Consider the following 20161-nt stretch of genomic DNA (forward strand, 5'->3'; position numbering starts at 1 on the left):
CTGCGGCTTTAAACCCGACGCAACGGTCGGATCCCGATCGATTCAAATGTTCCGAATCGATCGGGGAGGCTTTGGATCGATCCACGGATCGATCCAGAGCGCCGCTCGAACGCTACCGGATCGATCCACGGATCGATCCGGCCTATGCGCAGCAGCATCGTCCCGATCGATCGGCCGATCGATCGGGACCTCGATCGATCCACGGATCGATCCGAAGCTTCCTGAAGAAGAATGGATCGATCCACCGATCGATCCACATCTGGATCGATCCACGGATCGATCCAAAGACTTGGTTTTGCCCAAAACCAAGTCCCAAACCTCCTAACCAACATCCGTCAACCTTGACCTGTTGGTACATCATGCCTCGCATCGGTCACCCTTGACCTGCCAGACTCCCCACCAAGTGTCCGGTCAATCCCTTTGACCCACTTGGACTTTTACTCGTCGTGCAAGTATCCGGTCACCCATTGACCTACTTGGACTTCCACCAGATGTCTGGTCAACCTTGACCCATCTGGACTTCCTTCCTTGCCAAGTATCCAGTCAATCCCTTTGACCTACTTGGACTTCCCAACACCAGATGTCCGATCATCCTTGATCCATCTGGATTTCCTTCCTTGCCTGGCTTCACTCACCAGGACTTTCACCTAGCTTCACTCACTAGGGTTTTCCATCTGCCTAGCTTCACTCACTAGGACTTTCACCTGGCTTCACTCACCAGGATTTTCTTCTGCCTAGCTTCACTCACTAGGACTTTCACCTGGCTTCACTCACCAGGATTTCCTTCTGCCTAGCTTCACTCACTAGGACTTCCATTCTGCCTAACATGCCAGTTAGGACTTCCCAGTCAAGTATCCGGTCAACCTTGACCTACTTGACTCTTCTTCGATCAATATCTTATTGTCAAACATCTAAACCCTAACCAAGACTCAGCTTGATTAACCAGGTCACCCTTGACCTGAGGGATATTGCACCAACACGGTGGATAGCTGTGGTCGGCCGGAATTTGAGTGGGTTATGGGTGGTGTTGGCTGGAAAGCTTTTGGTAGCAACATCTCCGGCAGTGAGTTATCGGCTGAGGCATTCAACTCAGGTAAGTGATATTCCGTTTGTTAGGTTAATCCTTATGCTAGGATGATTAGGGTTAAGGAACTAACTCTAGTGGATCCACTGATTTTATTTAATTAGAGTTCGTTAATTGTGTTGGGTTGATTAGTTGGATCCAATTTAGAACTTCTTAATTGGATTAGAATTTAGTTTGGCTAATTATTGTATGATAGAATTAGCTAAACTAGACCTTTGTTTAATAACACAGGAGTTTGACGCGAGACGAGTATCTCGATTATCGGATTGGACCTTTTCGATTGGAGGCGGGTACTTTGACTTATGTCTTTTGATATGCATAATAATGTGTTTAACATATAGCAATAATTATGTTATCCATTTGTTTCGGTTGGTCACTACATGATCTGTTACATGTTTGCTTATTTGCTTATTATGCACTGCATGTTATTATTTACCTGATCATACATGCTTTAGGTAGTGACCCAACCATATGATACATTATGTTCAGGACCTAGGGTTTATTTGATACCCTATCTGTTTGTGTACCTTCCATCTGATACATTGACTTGTGGTACACCTTTTATTTATGTATGAATCTTGCTATGCTATTCATGATATTGCCATGTTTAGTGTCATGCATCATCTTGCATGATTACATGCTGTGCGATTGTCTGCTCCATTATTGTTGAGCGCATCGCCAGTTACATGTATCTGTACACACCACCACTCATGGGTTAGTGGTATATCAGACAGGTGTATGGCAATTCTGCTGTTTGGCTCTGTTGGTCTGGTGACTCAGCGTGGTAGCCGGTAGACAGTTCCGCTCTGTTTGACTCCGTTGGTTTAGTGTAGCAGCGTTGTAGCCAGCAGACAATTGGACTTTGTTTGGCTCCATTGGTCCGCTCATGGGTAGTGTGACTCAGTGTGGTAGCCGGCAGAGAGTCCTCCCCGTCATCGTGTACCGGGAGATGAGAGCATTGCGCTCCCCCATTTATTATTTCGGGGTAGGAGTATGTGTGTACTCCGACAGCATCCCGTCCACTCGGTCACTCATCAGGGGCAGTGATGTCAGAGTGCACGGTTGTCACAGCTCTACTCACTCGGACTCACCATTGTGTGTGAGATGGCTGACTGCTTCAGGGGTGACCATGTCATTGACATCGTATGCATGATGCATTTATTGTTTGCGTTTGCTGCATTTATATGAATGCATATGATTGACATGAATACAGGATTATGACACCCTCGGTTTGACGTCTCTGTTACCTTTATACCTTGGTCCTGGTTAGTACAGTTTTCTCCTATTTTTGTTTCAGTTGCATTTATTCTTCTCGTATTCAAGAGACTGTACGCATGATTAGTGTTGTCTGTTATTTACTTTATTATGCATATCAGTTGTTACCCGCTGAGCGTTGGACTCACCCCCGCCTCCGTTGTTATTTTTAGGTTGATATTGTCAGGAGGCAGTTCCAGTCGCTAGTCCCCACTGCACGTAGTGCTAGTCCTCTGCAGACCACGAGTTGTTATTTTAGTTTTCTCTATCGGACTATGTCTTAGTCTTGTATTGGTTTTACTTATGGATCTTGTATGGATTCTTATCATTGATGGACTTTGGTATGATTTGGATATGTTTTACTCCATGCCTGCCTGGACGGCAGAAGAGGTGAGTTTGTCTGATTTGAGTTTTACGAGTGTAGTTGAGTAGGGTTATTTTCGAGTCATCGTAATACTGTTCTATTTGTTTACTACTTAACTACTTGGTTGTGTCAGCCAGAGGCTGAAATTGATATTAGCTGCGTGGTGATTATTTTATTATTGTTATTATTCCAGCCGCATGTGGCTGAGGTATATGATGCTGTAGAAAAGTTTCAGATTGTCCGTTGTACAGGGGAGATGCTGCCGAAATTTCTTCGGACAGAGACTCCTTCGGGGCGTGACAACACACAAGGAGGTTTTATACAATACATCTCAGATTATTAATGGAAGAACAACGTAAGAATCGGAGTAGAAGGAAAACCATCTATAATAACTAATAACCGCTTGCCGAGAGTTTGGTCAACTTAGCTTCATAACTCAAAGCACATGTTGTTAGAACCCGCAACAACAAAGATAATTATAAGCCAAAATTTATCAAGATATAAATTTAGTAATAAAGTTAAATAAAACTTTGATAGTACCAGCTATAGATGCCAAATCTTCTTTATATGATTCGCCATCGTTGGTATGTTGATTCTCTATAGCAGTTGATCTGGCAATCGACTTGTCATAATATTTACTATTAATTAATAAAAATCATTGATTCGGGAATATAATTGTACTATAAAAGCATAATTAATGGTCGCTTACCCTTGCTGCAAAACTGGATAGTTGCGCTTGTTGTGTGAGACATCTCGATGACTGCATCCATGACATAGCCTAGACTTTGAGTTTGATGTCTCTTTTGATTATTTCAATCATTCCCATAACCTTTGCCGTTACTAAAGAAGGATCAACAATAGAGGGGACTCCATCCATGGATTTCTTCCTTTGACTTTGATTGCTATTTATTCTGCTAATGTTCATCTCTTGAATTTTGCTATATATATATATATAAATAATCAAATTGTTCATCCAAAAAGTTTATCCCCTCATCAGTCAAAGATGCATCATCAATCACTACTAAAGCTTTATAGGATAACCTCGAGTGTCTTAACATCAATTTTGCATCTGGACTATCAATGAAAGTTTGCTCACTCAAAGCATAGATTACTCCAACCTTTGCATTTCTTGTCTATCGTTTGAGTATGTACTTATCAAGCAGTAGAAACACTTGGTTGATACGGAAAAAAACTAACATATGCCTACATGGAATGCCCTCAAACTCAAATTTCCTACATCTACAGGATATGTACTCCGTATCTTTGTCATGCGTGAGCACCCTTGGTTTTGTGGATGAACCACTTTGAAAATTCATGACATGATAAACCACTAATTCACCACCTATAGATGCTAGTTGCACATAATAACCATGGCTCACACTCATTTCACTTTGAAAATCTAATTATTTCTTTTTTGTGTACAACTTAACCATTTAAGTTTTCATATGCCAGTTTGTCTTAATTTTGGGATGCTCAATTATATCAATATGGTTGGAAACTAACTCATTGTGTCTTTGATGTCGCAATGCCCTATTGAAACGCGTGATAAAATCCATCAATGAGTTCTTATTTGAGACATACCTCTTGAAAAATGAATGTAAGCTTTTAGATTACTAACTACTTGACATTCTAGTAGAAAAACATGGCTAAAATATAATGGGACTCACCTTTGTCATAAATCACACATCAATGACTCATTTTTCTCCAAGCTAGAACACTTGATTACTTCTTCCCATGACTTCTCAAATTCATCGGGTGTTGGGGAGTTCATAATGACATCCTTAATGGTTTGATAGTAGTTGTGAAAAGTCAAAATGGTTAATTTATCTAGAAATTTATTGAGTATGTGCCACAAACAAAATTGATGCACTGTTTGAGGGAAAACTTGGGCAATGACCTTCGTCAACACCGGATTCTGATCAGTGATGATCACGGTTGGTGGACCTTTAGGCATCGCTTCTATGAACTTCTTAAGCAACCAAACAAAAGACTCAGTTTTCTTATCACTTAGAAAGTCACAACCAAACACAATGCTCTGATGATGATGATTAACTCCTACAAAAGGTGTAAATCAGCTCATATTTGTTGGTGTTATATATCGTATCAAATATAACTACATCACCAAAGACGTTGTATGCCCTCCTTGATACATGATCAGCCCAAAAATGCCTAGTGAATCTTTCAATTGAATCAATCTCATAAACAAAGAAAAAGGCTGAATTCTTCTCTTTCTTAGTTGCAAATAACTCGATCAGTAATTCGACATCAATACCCTTTTGTTCATCCCTTAGCTTTTTTTATGTGTCTAATATCTCTTTCTATGCAACCTAGATACTAAGGTCCTCTATAATTTATCTTTAATATTCAATTTTGTTGACAAGTTGACACATTAGCCTCCAAAAACTGTTGAGTTAAAACTTTCTTGGCAGCAGAAACATGACAATGTGAGTGTACCAAATGCACCTTTGAAGGAGTGGAGAGTGAATGATTATGACTTTCCATGAAGTTTGTGACAATCCAATTTGCCCCGATCTGTTCTTTAACAAGTGAAATTTTTAACTGACATCCAATCCTTACTTTTGTTGGTTAGTCCTAGGAAAGCGTACCGGTTCCACTATACAAAATTTTTTGCACAAGTGTCGAACCTTTTTTTAAATAACCTATTGTGTTCTTTAGAAGTTAAATTAGGAATCGCAGACGGAACTTAACATCATTGATTCTAAATTTAACTTATCTGTTCTTAATGGTTTAGATTTGAATCGCAAGCGGAACTTAACACTATTGATTCAAATCCACCTATGTTATTAATTCCATTAAATATTAATTTCCAAAATTGGCTTCCAGGACTGCATGGCGAGGCACATGGCCTTCTTGGATATGGGAGCAACCACCACTGCCTAGATAAAGCCTTTTAAGGAAAGCTAATATTTAATTTCCTTAAATAACTCTAGGTTAACCAAAAAGAACAATCGAATCACAAATTCGAAAAAGAAGAAAACACAAACTCGAAAAACTTATTCGAAAAACTAGATCTAATGCCTCTTGTGTTTGGAATTCATACAAAAGAAATACAACTAGTATGATGCGGAAATTAATTACTAATTATACCTTCCTTTGTAAACTTTAATGACCTCTTGATCTTCTACCATATTCCTCTTCTAACCTCGGACGTTGTGTGGGCAACGATCTTCCGAGATGAGAACCACCCAGCATCTTCTTCTTCCTTCTAGGTTTCGGCCACCAAGAGTCCTTCTTGATGGATAGGTTCGGCCACCACCAATGCTCCAAGGGATGCTAGAGACTAGGCTTTCTTTCTCCTTCTCCTTGCTTGATCCGGCCACCAAGAGAACTCCACCAATGAAGAAGTTTCGGCCACAATAAGGAGATGAGAGAAAAAGAGGGGCCGGCCACACCCAAGGAGAAAAAGAGAGGAGAAAAATAGAATAGAGGTTATCACCCATGAAGGCACCTCTTCCCCCTCTTTTATATTCCTTGGTCTTGGCAAATAAGGAAATTTTAATAAAAACTTCCCTAATTCCTTTTCCATGAAAAAGAAAATTTAATTGATTTAAAAATCAATTTCCTTTTCTAAAACTATACGGTCGGCCACTATTCTAATCCCAATCAAGGAAAAATTAATTCACACAAGAATTAAAACTTCCTAATTTGTTTCCGGAAATTTATAAAAAATTTCTCCAATTTTTTCCCTTCATGGTGGTTTGTAAAAAGGAAATTTTATAAATTAAAATCTTTCTTTTAAACATGTGGATGATTTCCAAAAAGGAAAGCTATTTCTAAAAATTAAAATCTTCTTTTAATTTACAAATAAGGAAAGATATCAAATCTTTTCTTAATCTTTTGTAGAAACTAATAAAAGAGAATATTTAATTTTTAAACTCTCTTTTAAATCATGAACATGGTTAAAAAAGGAAAGTTTTCTCAAAATTAAAATCTACCTTTCAATCTACAAATAAGGAAAGATTTCAAATCTTTTCTTAATCTTTTGTAGAAAGCTATAAAAGGAAAGATTTAAATTTTAAACTCTCTTTTAAAACCATGGAATCCACATAAGAAAAATTTTAAAAAATAAAATTACTTTTTATTTTAATAGGGCCGACCACCTAAGCTTGGGTTCAAGCTAAGGCCGGCCACCTCATGAACCCATGAACCATGCCTTTGGCCGGCCCTAGCTTGGACTCCAAGCTAGCTTGGTCGACCCCTATAGGATGGGTAAGAAGGTGGTTGTAGGTGGGTATAGTACTCTATAATTAAGAGGCTACGATAGGGACCGAGAGGAGGAATTAGTTTTGATCTCCCGATGAAATTAAGCATCCCGTGTTCGCCCCGAACATATAACTTAATTTCATCAATAATAATTCATTCCACTAAAGAACTATTATTGAACTACCGCACCAATCCCAAATTACATTTTGAGCTCTTTCTTATTATGAGTGTGTTAGTCTCCCTGTGTTTAAGATGTCGAATGCCCACTAATTAAATGAGTTACTGACAACTCACTTAATTAATATCTTAGTCCAAGAGTAGTATCACTCAACCTCATCGTCATGTCGGACTAAGTCTACCTGCAGGGTTTAACATAACAATCCTTATGAGCTCCTCTTGGGGTCATTCTTAACCTAGATTACTAGGACACAGTTTCCTTCTATAATCAACAATACACACTATAAGTAATATCATTTCCCAACTTATCGAGCTAAATCTCACCCATTGATAAGTCAAAGAAATAAATACTAAATATATGTGTTTGTTATTATATTAGGATTAAGAGCACACACTTCCATAATAACTAAGGTCTAGTTCTTTTATAAAGTCAGTACAAAAAGAACTTACCTAAAATGGTCCTACTCAATACACTTGGAGTGTATCAGTGTAATTTATTAGTTAAGATGAACTAATACTTAATTACACTACGACTACTTCAACGGTTTATTCCTTTCCATTTTAGTCGCGAGCAACTGTTTATAATTTATAAAGAACCGACAACATGATCTTCTGTGTGTGACACCACACACCATGTTGTCTACTATATAAATTAATTGAACAAATTACATTTAACAAATAAATGTAGATATTTGACCATTGTGATTTTTTATTTCTAAATAAATATTTATACAAAAGCTAGGCTTTTAGTATACACTCTAACAACTTTGCCATTTGCTTTTTTCTTTTTACTGTCAACTTGTGCTTCTTTTTCCTGTTTATCATCTATATATCCTACTTTAAAGCATACAAATTATTTCCATCCAACTTCATTTATCCTCTTATTTTTCTTACTGTTGCCTAATCTGGCACTAAATCTGGCTTCTCGTACATATTGGTTATAGAACGAAAATGCCTCATCTACTAATGCAAATTCTATTCCAATTCGTGGTTTTCAATCTTCAGCAACTTGGGGAATGTATAGCCTATCAGTATCACAGGTTTCCTCCATTGCTAGCATATTTAGCTCAAAATAAATTTAAAAATTTCAATGGTACATGAAGAATAATTAGGAGAAAAATATAATATAGAGAAAATATTTAAATGCTCGTTGAGGTAACTATGCTATTCTAGAAGGCAATTCAAAACTATAAAAGTCTAAAAGTCTAAATCCTAATCGCTAGGTGAAGAGGCAAATTAAAATAACTTATAACAGGGATGAAGATTCGAAGGCGAAAACCAGGCATCACAGTGAAGTTGTTAGAAGAAGCGATAGCCGCTACTCCCAAACTTCGTATGGGTTAGTAGTGGTCGTGGAAGCGTGGACAAAAGGATAATTAGTCTCTCTCTTTCATATTGTAGCAATTAAGTGGGAGTAGCTGCTACACGGTGTAGCAGCAACTGATGACTAACTGCTACAACGTGCAGCAAGGCTGCTACATATTGTAGCAGCAACAATCGGCTAGCTGCTACAACGTGCACTATACACCTTTACAATTGACAATACATTTACAGGTGATTTACAATAGATTAATCCAGATTTTATTTATCCCTTGTAGCAGCTACTGTCAATTAACTGCTTCAACGTGTAGCAGCTACTCGATATTTGCTGCTACACCGTGTGACAACTACTCGAGAGTAGCTGCTACACCCTGTAGTAGCTTATAACACATTTACAAAACATTTATAACACATAAGCAAAAATGATGGGGTAACTTAAATTACCATCACTTTTACAATAAATTTGTACCACTAGCTTAGCAGTAATCCAGCCTTTGTTAGTAAAAATTTTATAACCAACATTATAACTAAATTCTCTCATTTCTTCCAGCTTGTCCAAAGTTTGTTGGTCTACATGTTGTAGCAGCAACAACCGACTAGCTGCTACAACGTGCACTAGACACCTTTACAGTTAACAATACATTTACAAGTGATTTACAGTACATTAATCCAGATTTTATTTGTCCCTTATAACAGCTACTACCGATAAGTTACTACACGATGTAGCAGCTACTGCCTATTAGCTGCTTCAACGTGTAGCAGCTACTCGATATTAAATGCTACACCGTGTAGCAACTACTTGAGAGTAGCTGCTATACCCTATGGTATCTTGACAACACATTTACTGCAGAATTACAAAACATTTGCACCACCTAGGTAAAAATGATGGGGTAACTTAAATTTCTATCAGTTTTACAATAAATTTATACCAATAGTTTGTTAGTAATTCAATGTTTGTTAGTAAAAATTTATTACCAACATGAAAACTATATTCTCGCATTCTAGCTTGTCTAAAATTTGTTGGTCTTCGGTACATTAAACTCTCTGTGCATCGCATAACAAAAAATGCACAATATAACCTAAAAGATTGAGTTGATTTTACACTGTTAACAATCTAATTGCAACCAGGAATATGGAGATGTATAAAAAATATGGATAAATATATATTTACTATTTTACTTGTGTTAGACCCAGAATTATAGATACATCAAAGTCTCTTGACATTAACGAATGTAGCCCTGGATACCATATTTCATAGTAAGATGGGTCCAAATTTTTAAATAAGTCTACATTAGGATGAAGTTTGTAACCAATACACACTAAAATCCAATACATATTTATTTCTTCAACATGGCAGGTACTTACAGAACTTTAAAACTTAGATGTGTACAGTTGTGAAGATCCAAGGGTGTTATAATGCATATAGTGAACTTCTTGGACGTCTATGATCAGTATGTGTTAGTGATCGTCTGTGCTATTTAATGGGAAGAATATATATCTGATTGGCTTATCATTGTCAGTGTTTGCTGATAGATTAATGTTAGTATTAGCCCTAGTAACAATTATAAGATGATTGTAAATGACTCCTTTTGTATCATATTTCATTATTAATAGAGGCAAAGTTTGTTATTATATTTACTTCAATTCAGCGTCAAATGAATAAGTATAATAATGTCCTAGAGTAGGAAGTTCTAATCTACAACATATCAATTGGTTGAATTGATAGTGAGATATTGTATATATACATAGAACACTACTCTTAACTATTCCTAGTCAAACATTAATATGCAAGGACAATATTAATGCGTTGAGACTAGCATGCAGGTCAACGAATGAGTTAATATCACAAGTCATGGATATGAGATATCAGGTTGACACATGAGTATATATTAGAGAATATATCTGAATGACTCACCATGAAAATGTTTCATGGATCGTTATATAAGTGTCATAAATATTCTCATATGACTATTAGTATGAATAGTCCTTAGACCTGAAGTCATTACGGTTCCCTACATAAGGAGTTATTTACTTTGGTATCGATAAACGTCACTTATAACAGGGTGGACCATAAAGTTGATCATTGGATATGCAATAAGTTATCCGAAGGGTGAGTTATGTAGATGGGATCTATCCCTTCCATATAATGGAAGTGATATCTGTGGGCCTCTTGATTAGTAGGACACAAGAATGTATGATCATGGTTAAATGAGTCAATATACAATATTGAGTTTATTTGATTGAGTGTGTCTACTTAGAGATCAAGAAACACAAAGATTGATAAGAGGATGACATGCTCTATGTCTCATTGATCAATCTAGATATCAAGGATAGAAGGATTGAGTCATATAAGATAATAGTCACAAAAATTTTAAGTCAGATCTCGATATTCTCGTTACTTGGGTAGCAATAATGTCTTGCTAGATGTCACTCATTGCTTATGTATCTAAATGTTGATTTGGATACATTGCCAACGTTACGAGAACATATTGGGTCACACATAAAGAACAAGTCAATGGAGATGGATTTATATGATGGATAATTAGATTAAATCTAATTCAAATTAGACTCATTGAGTTAGACTCAATTGGATCCAACTATTAGATTGAGTCCAATTTGAATTAGACCCATTAAGTCAATTGGATTGATGATTAATGAGTTGGATTCATTAAGTGATTTCATGAATTTGAATTCATGAAGAAAGAGGAGTGTACAACTTGAATTACTTATGCATTGGATGAAGAGTGAACAATTTGAATTGCTCATGCATTGGATTCATGATGAAGAGTGAACAATTTGAATTGCTCATGCATTGGATGTATTGGATTCATTGGATGAAGACAAATATTAATGTCAATTAAGGCAATTGACATTAAGGCATAAGGCAATTTCATGAATCTATAAAAGGAGGACTTTTGTATACATTTTCATGATGAGTTTTTGGTGTTCTTGCTCTTCTTCCTCCTCTCTTCCACTTGGTCGAAACTTTCAAGAAGGGTTGCTAGCATAACCTTTGGTTGTTTCATTATCCACTTTGTGAGTTTGTGAGACAAACGAGACTTGTTCGTGTGGATACCATAGAGGCACGACAACTTGATCGTGCTAAGATCCCCATATAAAGAAACGTTGTTGTCGGAATTGCGAAGGGCACACAACAAAGGTATAACTCCCTCTCATGTAAATCTTAGTATATAGTTTCCTTTCACATGGATCTTCTGAAGGAACTAGATGTTTTCCACTGCGCTTTCGTGTGTTTAGTGCTCTAGTTCCTTACAATTAAATGTCTCATAAGACAACATTTCAAATAAATCTTGTATATGCAAACACACATTGTTAGAGGAATATATGGAGAGAAAAACTCGGTAGTAGCAGTTGGTGTTATACTTACAACAAAACCAGCAACACAAAATATAGATGGCCAATATGATATATCAGAGGTTTTGTCTTCCTCTGCAATAATTACAAAATATGCATTTATGCAATCTCCATCTATGGCTACGGTCCAATCAAAAACACCTAGGAAAGATGTTATATTCAATGAAATCATTGCGTTGGACCATATTGACTTTGTCGTAGCCTACATAAAACAAAAATAAAACATGTCTATAAATTATGTTTTACAACACTAGTGCCTATTGCTATTACAATTGGAGCAATTACAGAAATTATATGTGTTATAGCAATTTCTAAATTAGCCATGGTTGATTTTATTCAACAATATGAAATGTTTGTTTGACTATACAATAAGAAGACAATTCCAATGTAATTTGTCCTTGTGTTCACAATAGAATTATTAACATAAATCATCAAATATTTACATTACAGTAAGTGTATGAATCAAGGAACACTTAACTCACTTTAGCTTACTCAGTTTCAATAATGCCTCTGCCACCAAATCATCTTTATTTTTCTTAAAATATGACTTCGCTTGCTGAACAAATACACAGAAAATATTTTCTCCGTGAATAATTATATATGATATAGGAATAAAAGATAAAACATTTAGCCAACCTAAATTGTACCTTCATGATTTTGGATTTTTGTTTGACAAGCGTATACAAGAGTTTAGATGATGAAGATGTGGCAGCTACATCCACAGATGAGACAGGGGCTTCTTGAACTTTAATAGGATGCTTAATATTTTCATCTCCTTTTCCCTTGCACATCTCTGTCTCATGCCCTAAACAAATACACAGAAAATATTTTCTCCGTGAATAATTATATATGATATAGGAATAAAAGATAAAACATTTAGCCAACCTAAACTGTACCTTCATGATTTTGGATTTTTGTTTGACAAGCGTATACAAGAATTTAGATGATGAAGATGTGGCAGCTACATCCACAGATGAGACAGGGGCTTCTTGAACTTTAATAGGATGCTTAATATTTTCATCTCTTTTTCCCTTGCACATCTCTGTCTCATGCTCATCTTGGAAATTGACTTTTTAAAATTCTTTTGGTCATGTGCACTCCCTCAATCCCTTTTGCAGGTGGGGGTGTGATTCTCTTTGTAGCACTTCTCTTTGACCTTGTTATTGACCGATTAGAAGGTAATGCCCCTATATCCTTGCCAAGTAACTGACTTTAAAGATCTTTAATTTTTCTCTCATGTTCTACTATAATTATCTTTTACATCTATAATTCTATCCTTTTCATTAATTGTGTTATCCTAGGCAATTATTGTAGTTTTTGAATCACTGGCACTTATTTGATTCTCATCAATTAACTCACTAATTCTATCCTCCATCTTTGCAATGAGCTGGTCCTTAGCCTCAACTATAGACTCCATATGAACAATTTCGGCCTCCCTTGCTTGACATTTGTACAAGCCTCTTTCTCCTAAATACATTTTGTAGTATATTCCTGAGTTTCGACTGCCTGTTCAGGATATTACTCAGGAACTTGTTCAGGATTTCCCTCATAAACTAATTGCATAAACCCCTCAATAATTTGTTGGTCTATATACTCTACAACATATTCTAGGGAATCGTTTGAAAGTAGATGTGTCTCTAGATCCAATGGACTTAAATTAATAATTATTTTAACAACAGGTATTTCTGCAATCCTAGACTTTATTGTCTCCACACGGGAGCCTAACCACTTCCATCTGCATATTCTTGGAAAGGCATGTTGTCTGTAAGGATCAATTATTCTGATATGTTCACACATCCACACTTGCAATACAATAAAAAAGGTTAAATATAAATTTTATGCATAAATAATATAAGTTTATCATTATATTTAAGAACTTACAGCGAGGAGATGCGCGAACCCTTTGAGCATGAAAGCTTGATTTCCCTCAAGGTCATCTGGCTTCGGCCTATATGAAAGCATCACACTAATGGCCCCTAGTTGTGGGCTCATATAGTCATATATAGCCTTACACCAACTATACCTACCTAAATTATCAAAATCATCACACAATCTATTAGTGATTGTACTGATAATCTAGATATACTGCTAGAAGTAGTAAATAAAATATAAACAAATAAATATAATATTAAAAATTAATAAAAGAGAGTATTAGATTCAACAGATGAATGTTGTTTGCTGAGGTTAATCATCTTGTTCTTTAGTTCCTTCTATGTACACTCCACATTACTGAAGTGTTGAAAAAATAGTAGAGTGATGGCTGCATGCTACTACAAATTTACTTCCTCGCCTTGGTTAGGGAGTCCTAGAATCAGTAACACATCTTGCCTTATGAATCTAATTTCCTTATTATGAAAAATGAAACATTTGGCTTCAACATCCCAATTGTCAAATATATTTTGTATAAGGCTTCAAATATTTACAATTTCAAACATTGCTATGGCCCAAGCAAATGGGCTTCCATTTATCAACTCCATTTGTCAGTCGTTTATGTATAGTGATTATATAAAAACTCTTGAAGTGAGGGTAATTACTTTTTCAATGCACTTTCTTACAATATGCACCAGAAGCAGAAGTTCTCTGACTCGCCATTTAATTCTGTCAAACAAATACATAAGATCTCAGTGATAATCATTTGGCTTCATTACAATATAGTTAGTTTTCACCCATAATATGATACTGATGCGGTGATGGAGGGAAACCTATCTGGCACGAGGTCAACTGTCAGGGTGGAGGTCGAAGTCAGGGCAGTCAACATCCGGATATCAAAAGGTCGAACAAAGGACAATTACAATGGCCAGTCGGGTGGTCAGACCCCGACTGACAGGAGACGGGTCCGAGCTGATCTCCACTCAGGCTTAGGAGGATACGCAAGATAGCCAATGCTTGATATAGAGTGGCAGGACGTCGTATGAGACCTAGCCAGGGATGGAGTGGAGTCTTAGTCGAGCGGCTGCTCTGCTCGTCCAAGCAGCGGGATCTGGCCATGGACGGAGCGGAGTCCCGGCCGAGCGGTTACCCCGCTCGGCCAAGCAACGGTACCACTGTAGTATCTTTCGACATCCTTTTAGGAGATAGTGCTGCTGAAATGAGGCATGGTTGACAAGCAGATTATACGACTGAAGATTCTACTATCACGTCAGGGATATGCATGCCCTATTAAGGTATGTGTCAGGGGTACTTTCCTGACAAGGCCCTTTCATGGGACACCTGGGAGAGCTTGCCCATGCCTCGAGAAGCCCGCACGCTGCCCACCGGGCTCTATATAAAAGGAGGTCCTTCATTGGCGCAGGTACGCGTTATTCTTGAATTCCACTGTTGCTACTGTTGCTCTGCTTCTCCAAATTCCAATGACTGACTTGAGCATCGGAGAGCCAACGCCGGGGACCCCTTCCCTGGCCCGACATTGACGTCGTTTGTTTTGCAGAGCGGAGCAAAGTCCACGTCCGGTCAGCAAAGCTGCCACCTCCCATTTTTCCAGCTTCACGGTTTCGGACAGGATCATTTTGGCATCGTCTGTGGGAATGCAACCTACATCCGAACGAGAAGATGTAAGATGCTGGATGATTCACTATGGTGACGTTGATGCAAGAGGAGCTCGACATCCTAATATAAGCTCGAGCGGCGAAGATAGTGGAGCAACAACACCAACAGGCGCTAGCCGAGCGCCAACAAGCAATGGTCGAATGCCAAGTGCAGGAGCCCACGACCTCAACTGTAGGTCGCCCGGTTGAGCAGTGTGACCAAGCGGACTGAGTATCCACTTGAGGTAATAGCAAGAAACCGGCCGACACGTATGGGGATGCACCCAATGCACCTATCCCCTTCCACCGAGCATTGTTTAGGACCCCCATCAGAGGAAAGGGGCCGAGTGGACAAGAACCGGGGGTCTTCATCAGATGACACGCCCATTCGGGATACAAAGAAAGGGAAGACACCTAGAGAGAATGATTCGCCCGAGCAAGTCAATTGACAGTTCTCAAAAGGGATTCTAAATGACCCTTTGCTAAAACATTACACTCTACTAGTGATCAAAGAGTACAACGGAACCACCAACCCGGATGACCACTTAGCCAAATTTGACAATGCGGCCACACTTTATTATTACACCGATGGAGTTAAATGTCGAGTCTTCTTCACCACTCTCTTCGGATCGGCACAACGCTGGTTCAAAAGATTGTCGGAAGGGTCAATCCACAACTTCAAGGACTTCCGGACGGCATTCCTTCACCACTTTGCTAACAGCACCCGCCACCAGAAGATGAGCGTGAACTTGTTCTCGCTCAAGCAAAGGCCTAGAGAGGCATTGAGGGCCTACATCCAGTGCTTCAATCAGGTGGCGATGGACATCCCGACGGTCTCCTCGGATGTGCTGGTGAATGCCTTCACCCAAGCACTCACCGAAGGGGAGCTCTTCCGATGGCTCATTCGAAAGCCGCCGAGGGACTTCGACCACCTACAAAAGAAGGTGAACGATTACATCAACGTGGAAGAAGCCCAGGCGGCAAGGAAGAAAGAGACACCCGCCGAGCCCGCTGGAGTGTCTGAACGACGACATATGAGTAGTCATCAACCCCCTAAGGGGCCTCGGTTGGGAGGATCCCCGCCACACTAGCCTAGAACACATGTCGTTCAGCGTGTGGCAACCGCTCGCCTAAAGGCTGCAAAAGGTAGAATGTGGACGCTGATGTTCTGCTCCTTCCACCAATCAATAACGAACAACACCAGGAATTGTTATAACCTAGCAGCTAGCAGGCTAGTTCCACGGGGATACCACCGCTGATCCCCATCTCCCGATCGACGATATAGCCGTCGATCAGCTAGTCGAAAGGAAGAAACAAGAACAGCCGAGCCGTGCCACCATCAGCCCCAGCAAAGAAACAATCAAAGTCCCACCTAAGTCTCCGACGAGCAGAATAGGCATTCGGCTCGAGAAGAGGAGAAAAGGAGTAACGCCGCTCGGGGAGAAATAGGAATGATCGTCGGAGGCCGACCAGCGGTGATTCTAATTGAGCGAGGAAGTCACACGCTCGACGACTTGAAATCCATGCTATTGGTTATAGCAGGGAGTGGGCCGAAGGACCTAAGATCAACTTCTACCTGGGAGACTTAGAGGGAGTCGAGATCCCTCACGACGACGCGTTGATCATCCGAGCGGTAATCATCAATTATAGTATTCATCGAACCTTTGTTGATACATAGAGCTCGGTGAATATCATATTCAAGAAGGCGTTTGATCAGCTGCAAATGGACCGAAGTGAGCTATTACCCATGACGACCCTGCTCTATGGGTTCACAGGCAACGAAGTGTTGCCGCTCGACCAAGCAAGGTTAGTTGTCTCACTCGGGGAGGAGCCGCTGAAAAGGACAAGGACCACCAACTTCATTATGGTCGACGCACCGTCGGCCTACAATGTTATATTGGGTCGAGCGACACTGAACAAGTTCTTAGCAGTGGTGTCCACCTATTGCCAGAAGATCAAATTCCCGGTGGACGACAAGGTGGGTGAAGTCAAAGGTGACTAGTTGGTCGCTCGGTGATGCTACGTCGAGATGGTCAAATCGAAAGCAAGAGCCGCTCAAAAAATTCCGCGCTTGGAGGTGAACGCTATCACGAAGAAGCCTCCTACATTGGTCTACGAAGAAAAGGTGGAGGTTCATATCCATCCCACCAAATCAGAGGCAACTACCTTTATGCCACCGATCTGGAGTGCGCGAAGAAGGCAGAGCTGGTCGCTTGCCTTAGACAAAATTACGATGTGTTCGCTTAGTTGACACACGAGTTTCCCAGCATCTCGACGAGCGTGACTTAGCATGAGCTCCACGTCTGACCGGACGCTCGACCGGTGAAGCAAAAGAATAGAGACTTCAGCACGGAGCAAAACCTGATCATCCGCGCGGAGGTAGAGAAACTGCTGGAGGCCGACCATATACAGGAAGTCCAATTCCCGAGTTGGTTCACTAATATTGTGTTGGTCTCCAAACCGGGCAACAAATGGCGGGTCTGCATCGACTTTCATGACTTAAATAAGGCGTGCCCAAAGGATTTCTATCTGCTGCCTCGGATAAACCAAATGGTGGATTCTACAGTGGGTTACGAGCTGATCTGCATGCTCGACGCATATTAGGGCTACCACCAAGTGTCGCTCACCCGAGAGGATCAAGAGAAGGTCAGCTTTATCACGTCCGATGGAACGTGCTGTTACAACGTCATGCCATTCGGACTCAAGAACGTCAGTGCCACCTACTAAAGGCTCATGAACAAGGTGTTCCGACGGTAAATCGGCCTCAATATGGAGGTATATGTTGATGATATATTAATAAAATCCCTCTGAGCTATTGATCTTTGTGTAGACATTGAGGAGACCTGTCAAACTCTGAAGGCTTATGGGATAAAGTTGAACCTGAGCAAGTGCCTGTTCGGCGGGAAGAGGGGTCGATTCTTGGAGTACATCATCACTGAGCGGGGGATCGATGTGAATCCGAGCAAGGTCAAGGCCCTGCAAGACATGCCAACGCCGCACAACTTGAAGGAGGCCCAACGGCTGACCGGACGGATCATCACGTTGTCCAGATTCATATCCAAGTCATCCGACTGGAGCCTATCATTCTTCAAAGTGTTGCGCTAAGCGACAAAATTCCAGTGGGACGCAGAGTGTGACCAGGTGTTAGAAGAGCTCAAGGAATACCTTAACTCCCTGCCTGTATTAGCTAAGCAGAGCGTTGGAGAATTGCTTTGGATCTATTTGTCAACCACCGAATATGTGGTTGGCTCAGCAATAGAAAAGAAGAACGACCACGAATAGCAACCCATGTATTTTCTAAGCCATATATTGAAAGATGCAGAGTCCCACTACACTAGTCTTGAAAAGTTACCTTACGCTTTGGTGCTTGCTGCTCAGAGACTTCGCCCATACTATCTCACACATTCGATCGTCGTGATGACCAACAGTGCCCTGGGAAGAGTCCATCTCAACCCAAATGCGTCCAAGCGGCTAATCAAATGGACAATTGAATTAAGTGAGTTCGATATTCAATATCAACCCTAAATAGCGATCAAAGCTCAGGCCTTGGCAGATTTTGTCACAGAGGTACAGAACGTCGAGCCGGAAGTAGCTTAGAGAATATATGTTGATGGTTCGTCCACCCAACAAGGCAGCCGGATCAGCATCCTTCTAATTTCTCCACGAGAAGATCGGATGCAGCTCTCCATGCGGCTTGATTATCGTGCCACCAACAACGAAGCCAAATATGAAGCCCTGATAGCCGGCCTGCAGGTCGTGCAGCACGTTGGAGCCATAAAAGTCCTCATTCACTTAGATTCTCAATTGGCCGCTCAGCAGCTATCGGGGGCATTCAAGATAACCAACTTCCAACTCAAATTGTATATAGAGGCTTTTGAGAAGCTAAGAGCAAACTTCCAGGAGGTCATTATACAGAAGATCCCCTGATCCGAAAATCAAGAGGTAGATGAGTTGGCGAAGTTAACGAGTTCACTATCGTCGATCGTAATAGAGCAGTCGATCGAGCAAGTTTCATTAGTAGCGCATATCAACAAGATGGAAGGGATAACCTTCCCGATTGGAGGATGGCATTGGTAGAATCCCTTCAATCGGGTGATGCACCTACTTATCAAGAAGAGGTCCGCTTATTGAGAAAGAGGGTCTAACGGTTCACCTTGGTCGGGGATCAACTATATAAGAGAGTTTTCTCAGGCCCTTGCTCAAATGCGTTGGACCAGAGGACTCAGAGTACATCCTCCAGAAAGTGCACCAAGGCTCCTACGGAGGCCATCCGAGCGGTCGCTCGCTAGCTCGAAAGATTCTCCTGGCCCGATATTTTTGACCCACTCTCTAAGAAGATGCCGCTCAGACAGTAGCCACCTATCTATCCTGCCAAAAGTATCATAACATCCCGCATCGGTCGACCGAGGAGATGAAGGCGTCCATGATGTCTTGTCCATTCGACCAATAGGGCATGGACATCGTTGGACCATTCCCCATGGTGACCGCTTAGTGAAGATTCCTACTTATCGCGGTGGATTACTTCTCAAAATGGGTGGAGGCCGAGCCACTGGCTAAAATAAGTGAACAGATGGTTATCAAATTCACCTGGCAGAATATCCTGTGTCGGTTCGGCATCCCCCGCCGGCTCGTCTCGAACAATAGGAGGTAGTTCGCTAGTCAGAGGGTTAGGGAGTGGTCTGAAGGTTATGGCATCCAACAGGCCTTCACCTCTGTGGCCTACCCCCAAAGCAACGGCCAAGCGGCACCAACAGGGAGATCCTCAGAGGCTTATGAGCTCAGGTCGACCACGCGGGAGGCAGCTGAGTCTATGAGTTCCCCAGTGTTCCGTGGGCCCTC

At 40.3% G+C, this 20161-nt stretch overlaps 1 protein-coding gene across 1 annotated transcript; it reads left to right on the forward strand.

The window, feature by feature from the left end:
* Positions 1 to 1017: 1017 nt before the first annotated feature.
* LOC122048442 lies at positions 1018 to 16413 on the forward strand. Its single transcript, XM_042610007.1, has 2 exons — positions 1018 to 1093; positions 15827 to 16413. Exons 1-2 carry the CDS (start codon positions 1018 to 1020, stop codon positions 16411 to 16413), a joined length of 663 nt encoding a protein of 220 aa, XP_042465941.1.
* The last annotated feature ends 3748 nt before the right edge of the window (positions 16414 to 20161 follow it).

The sequence above is a fragment of the Zingiber officinale genome, chromosome 2B (assembly GCF_018446385.1).
Source record: "Zingiber officinale cultivar Zhangliang chromosome 2B, Zo_v1.1, whole genome shotgun sequence".
Lineage (NCBI taxonomy): Eukaryota > Viridiplantae > Streptophyta > Magnoliopsida > Zingiberales > Zingiberaceae > Zingiber > Zingiber officinale.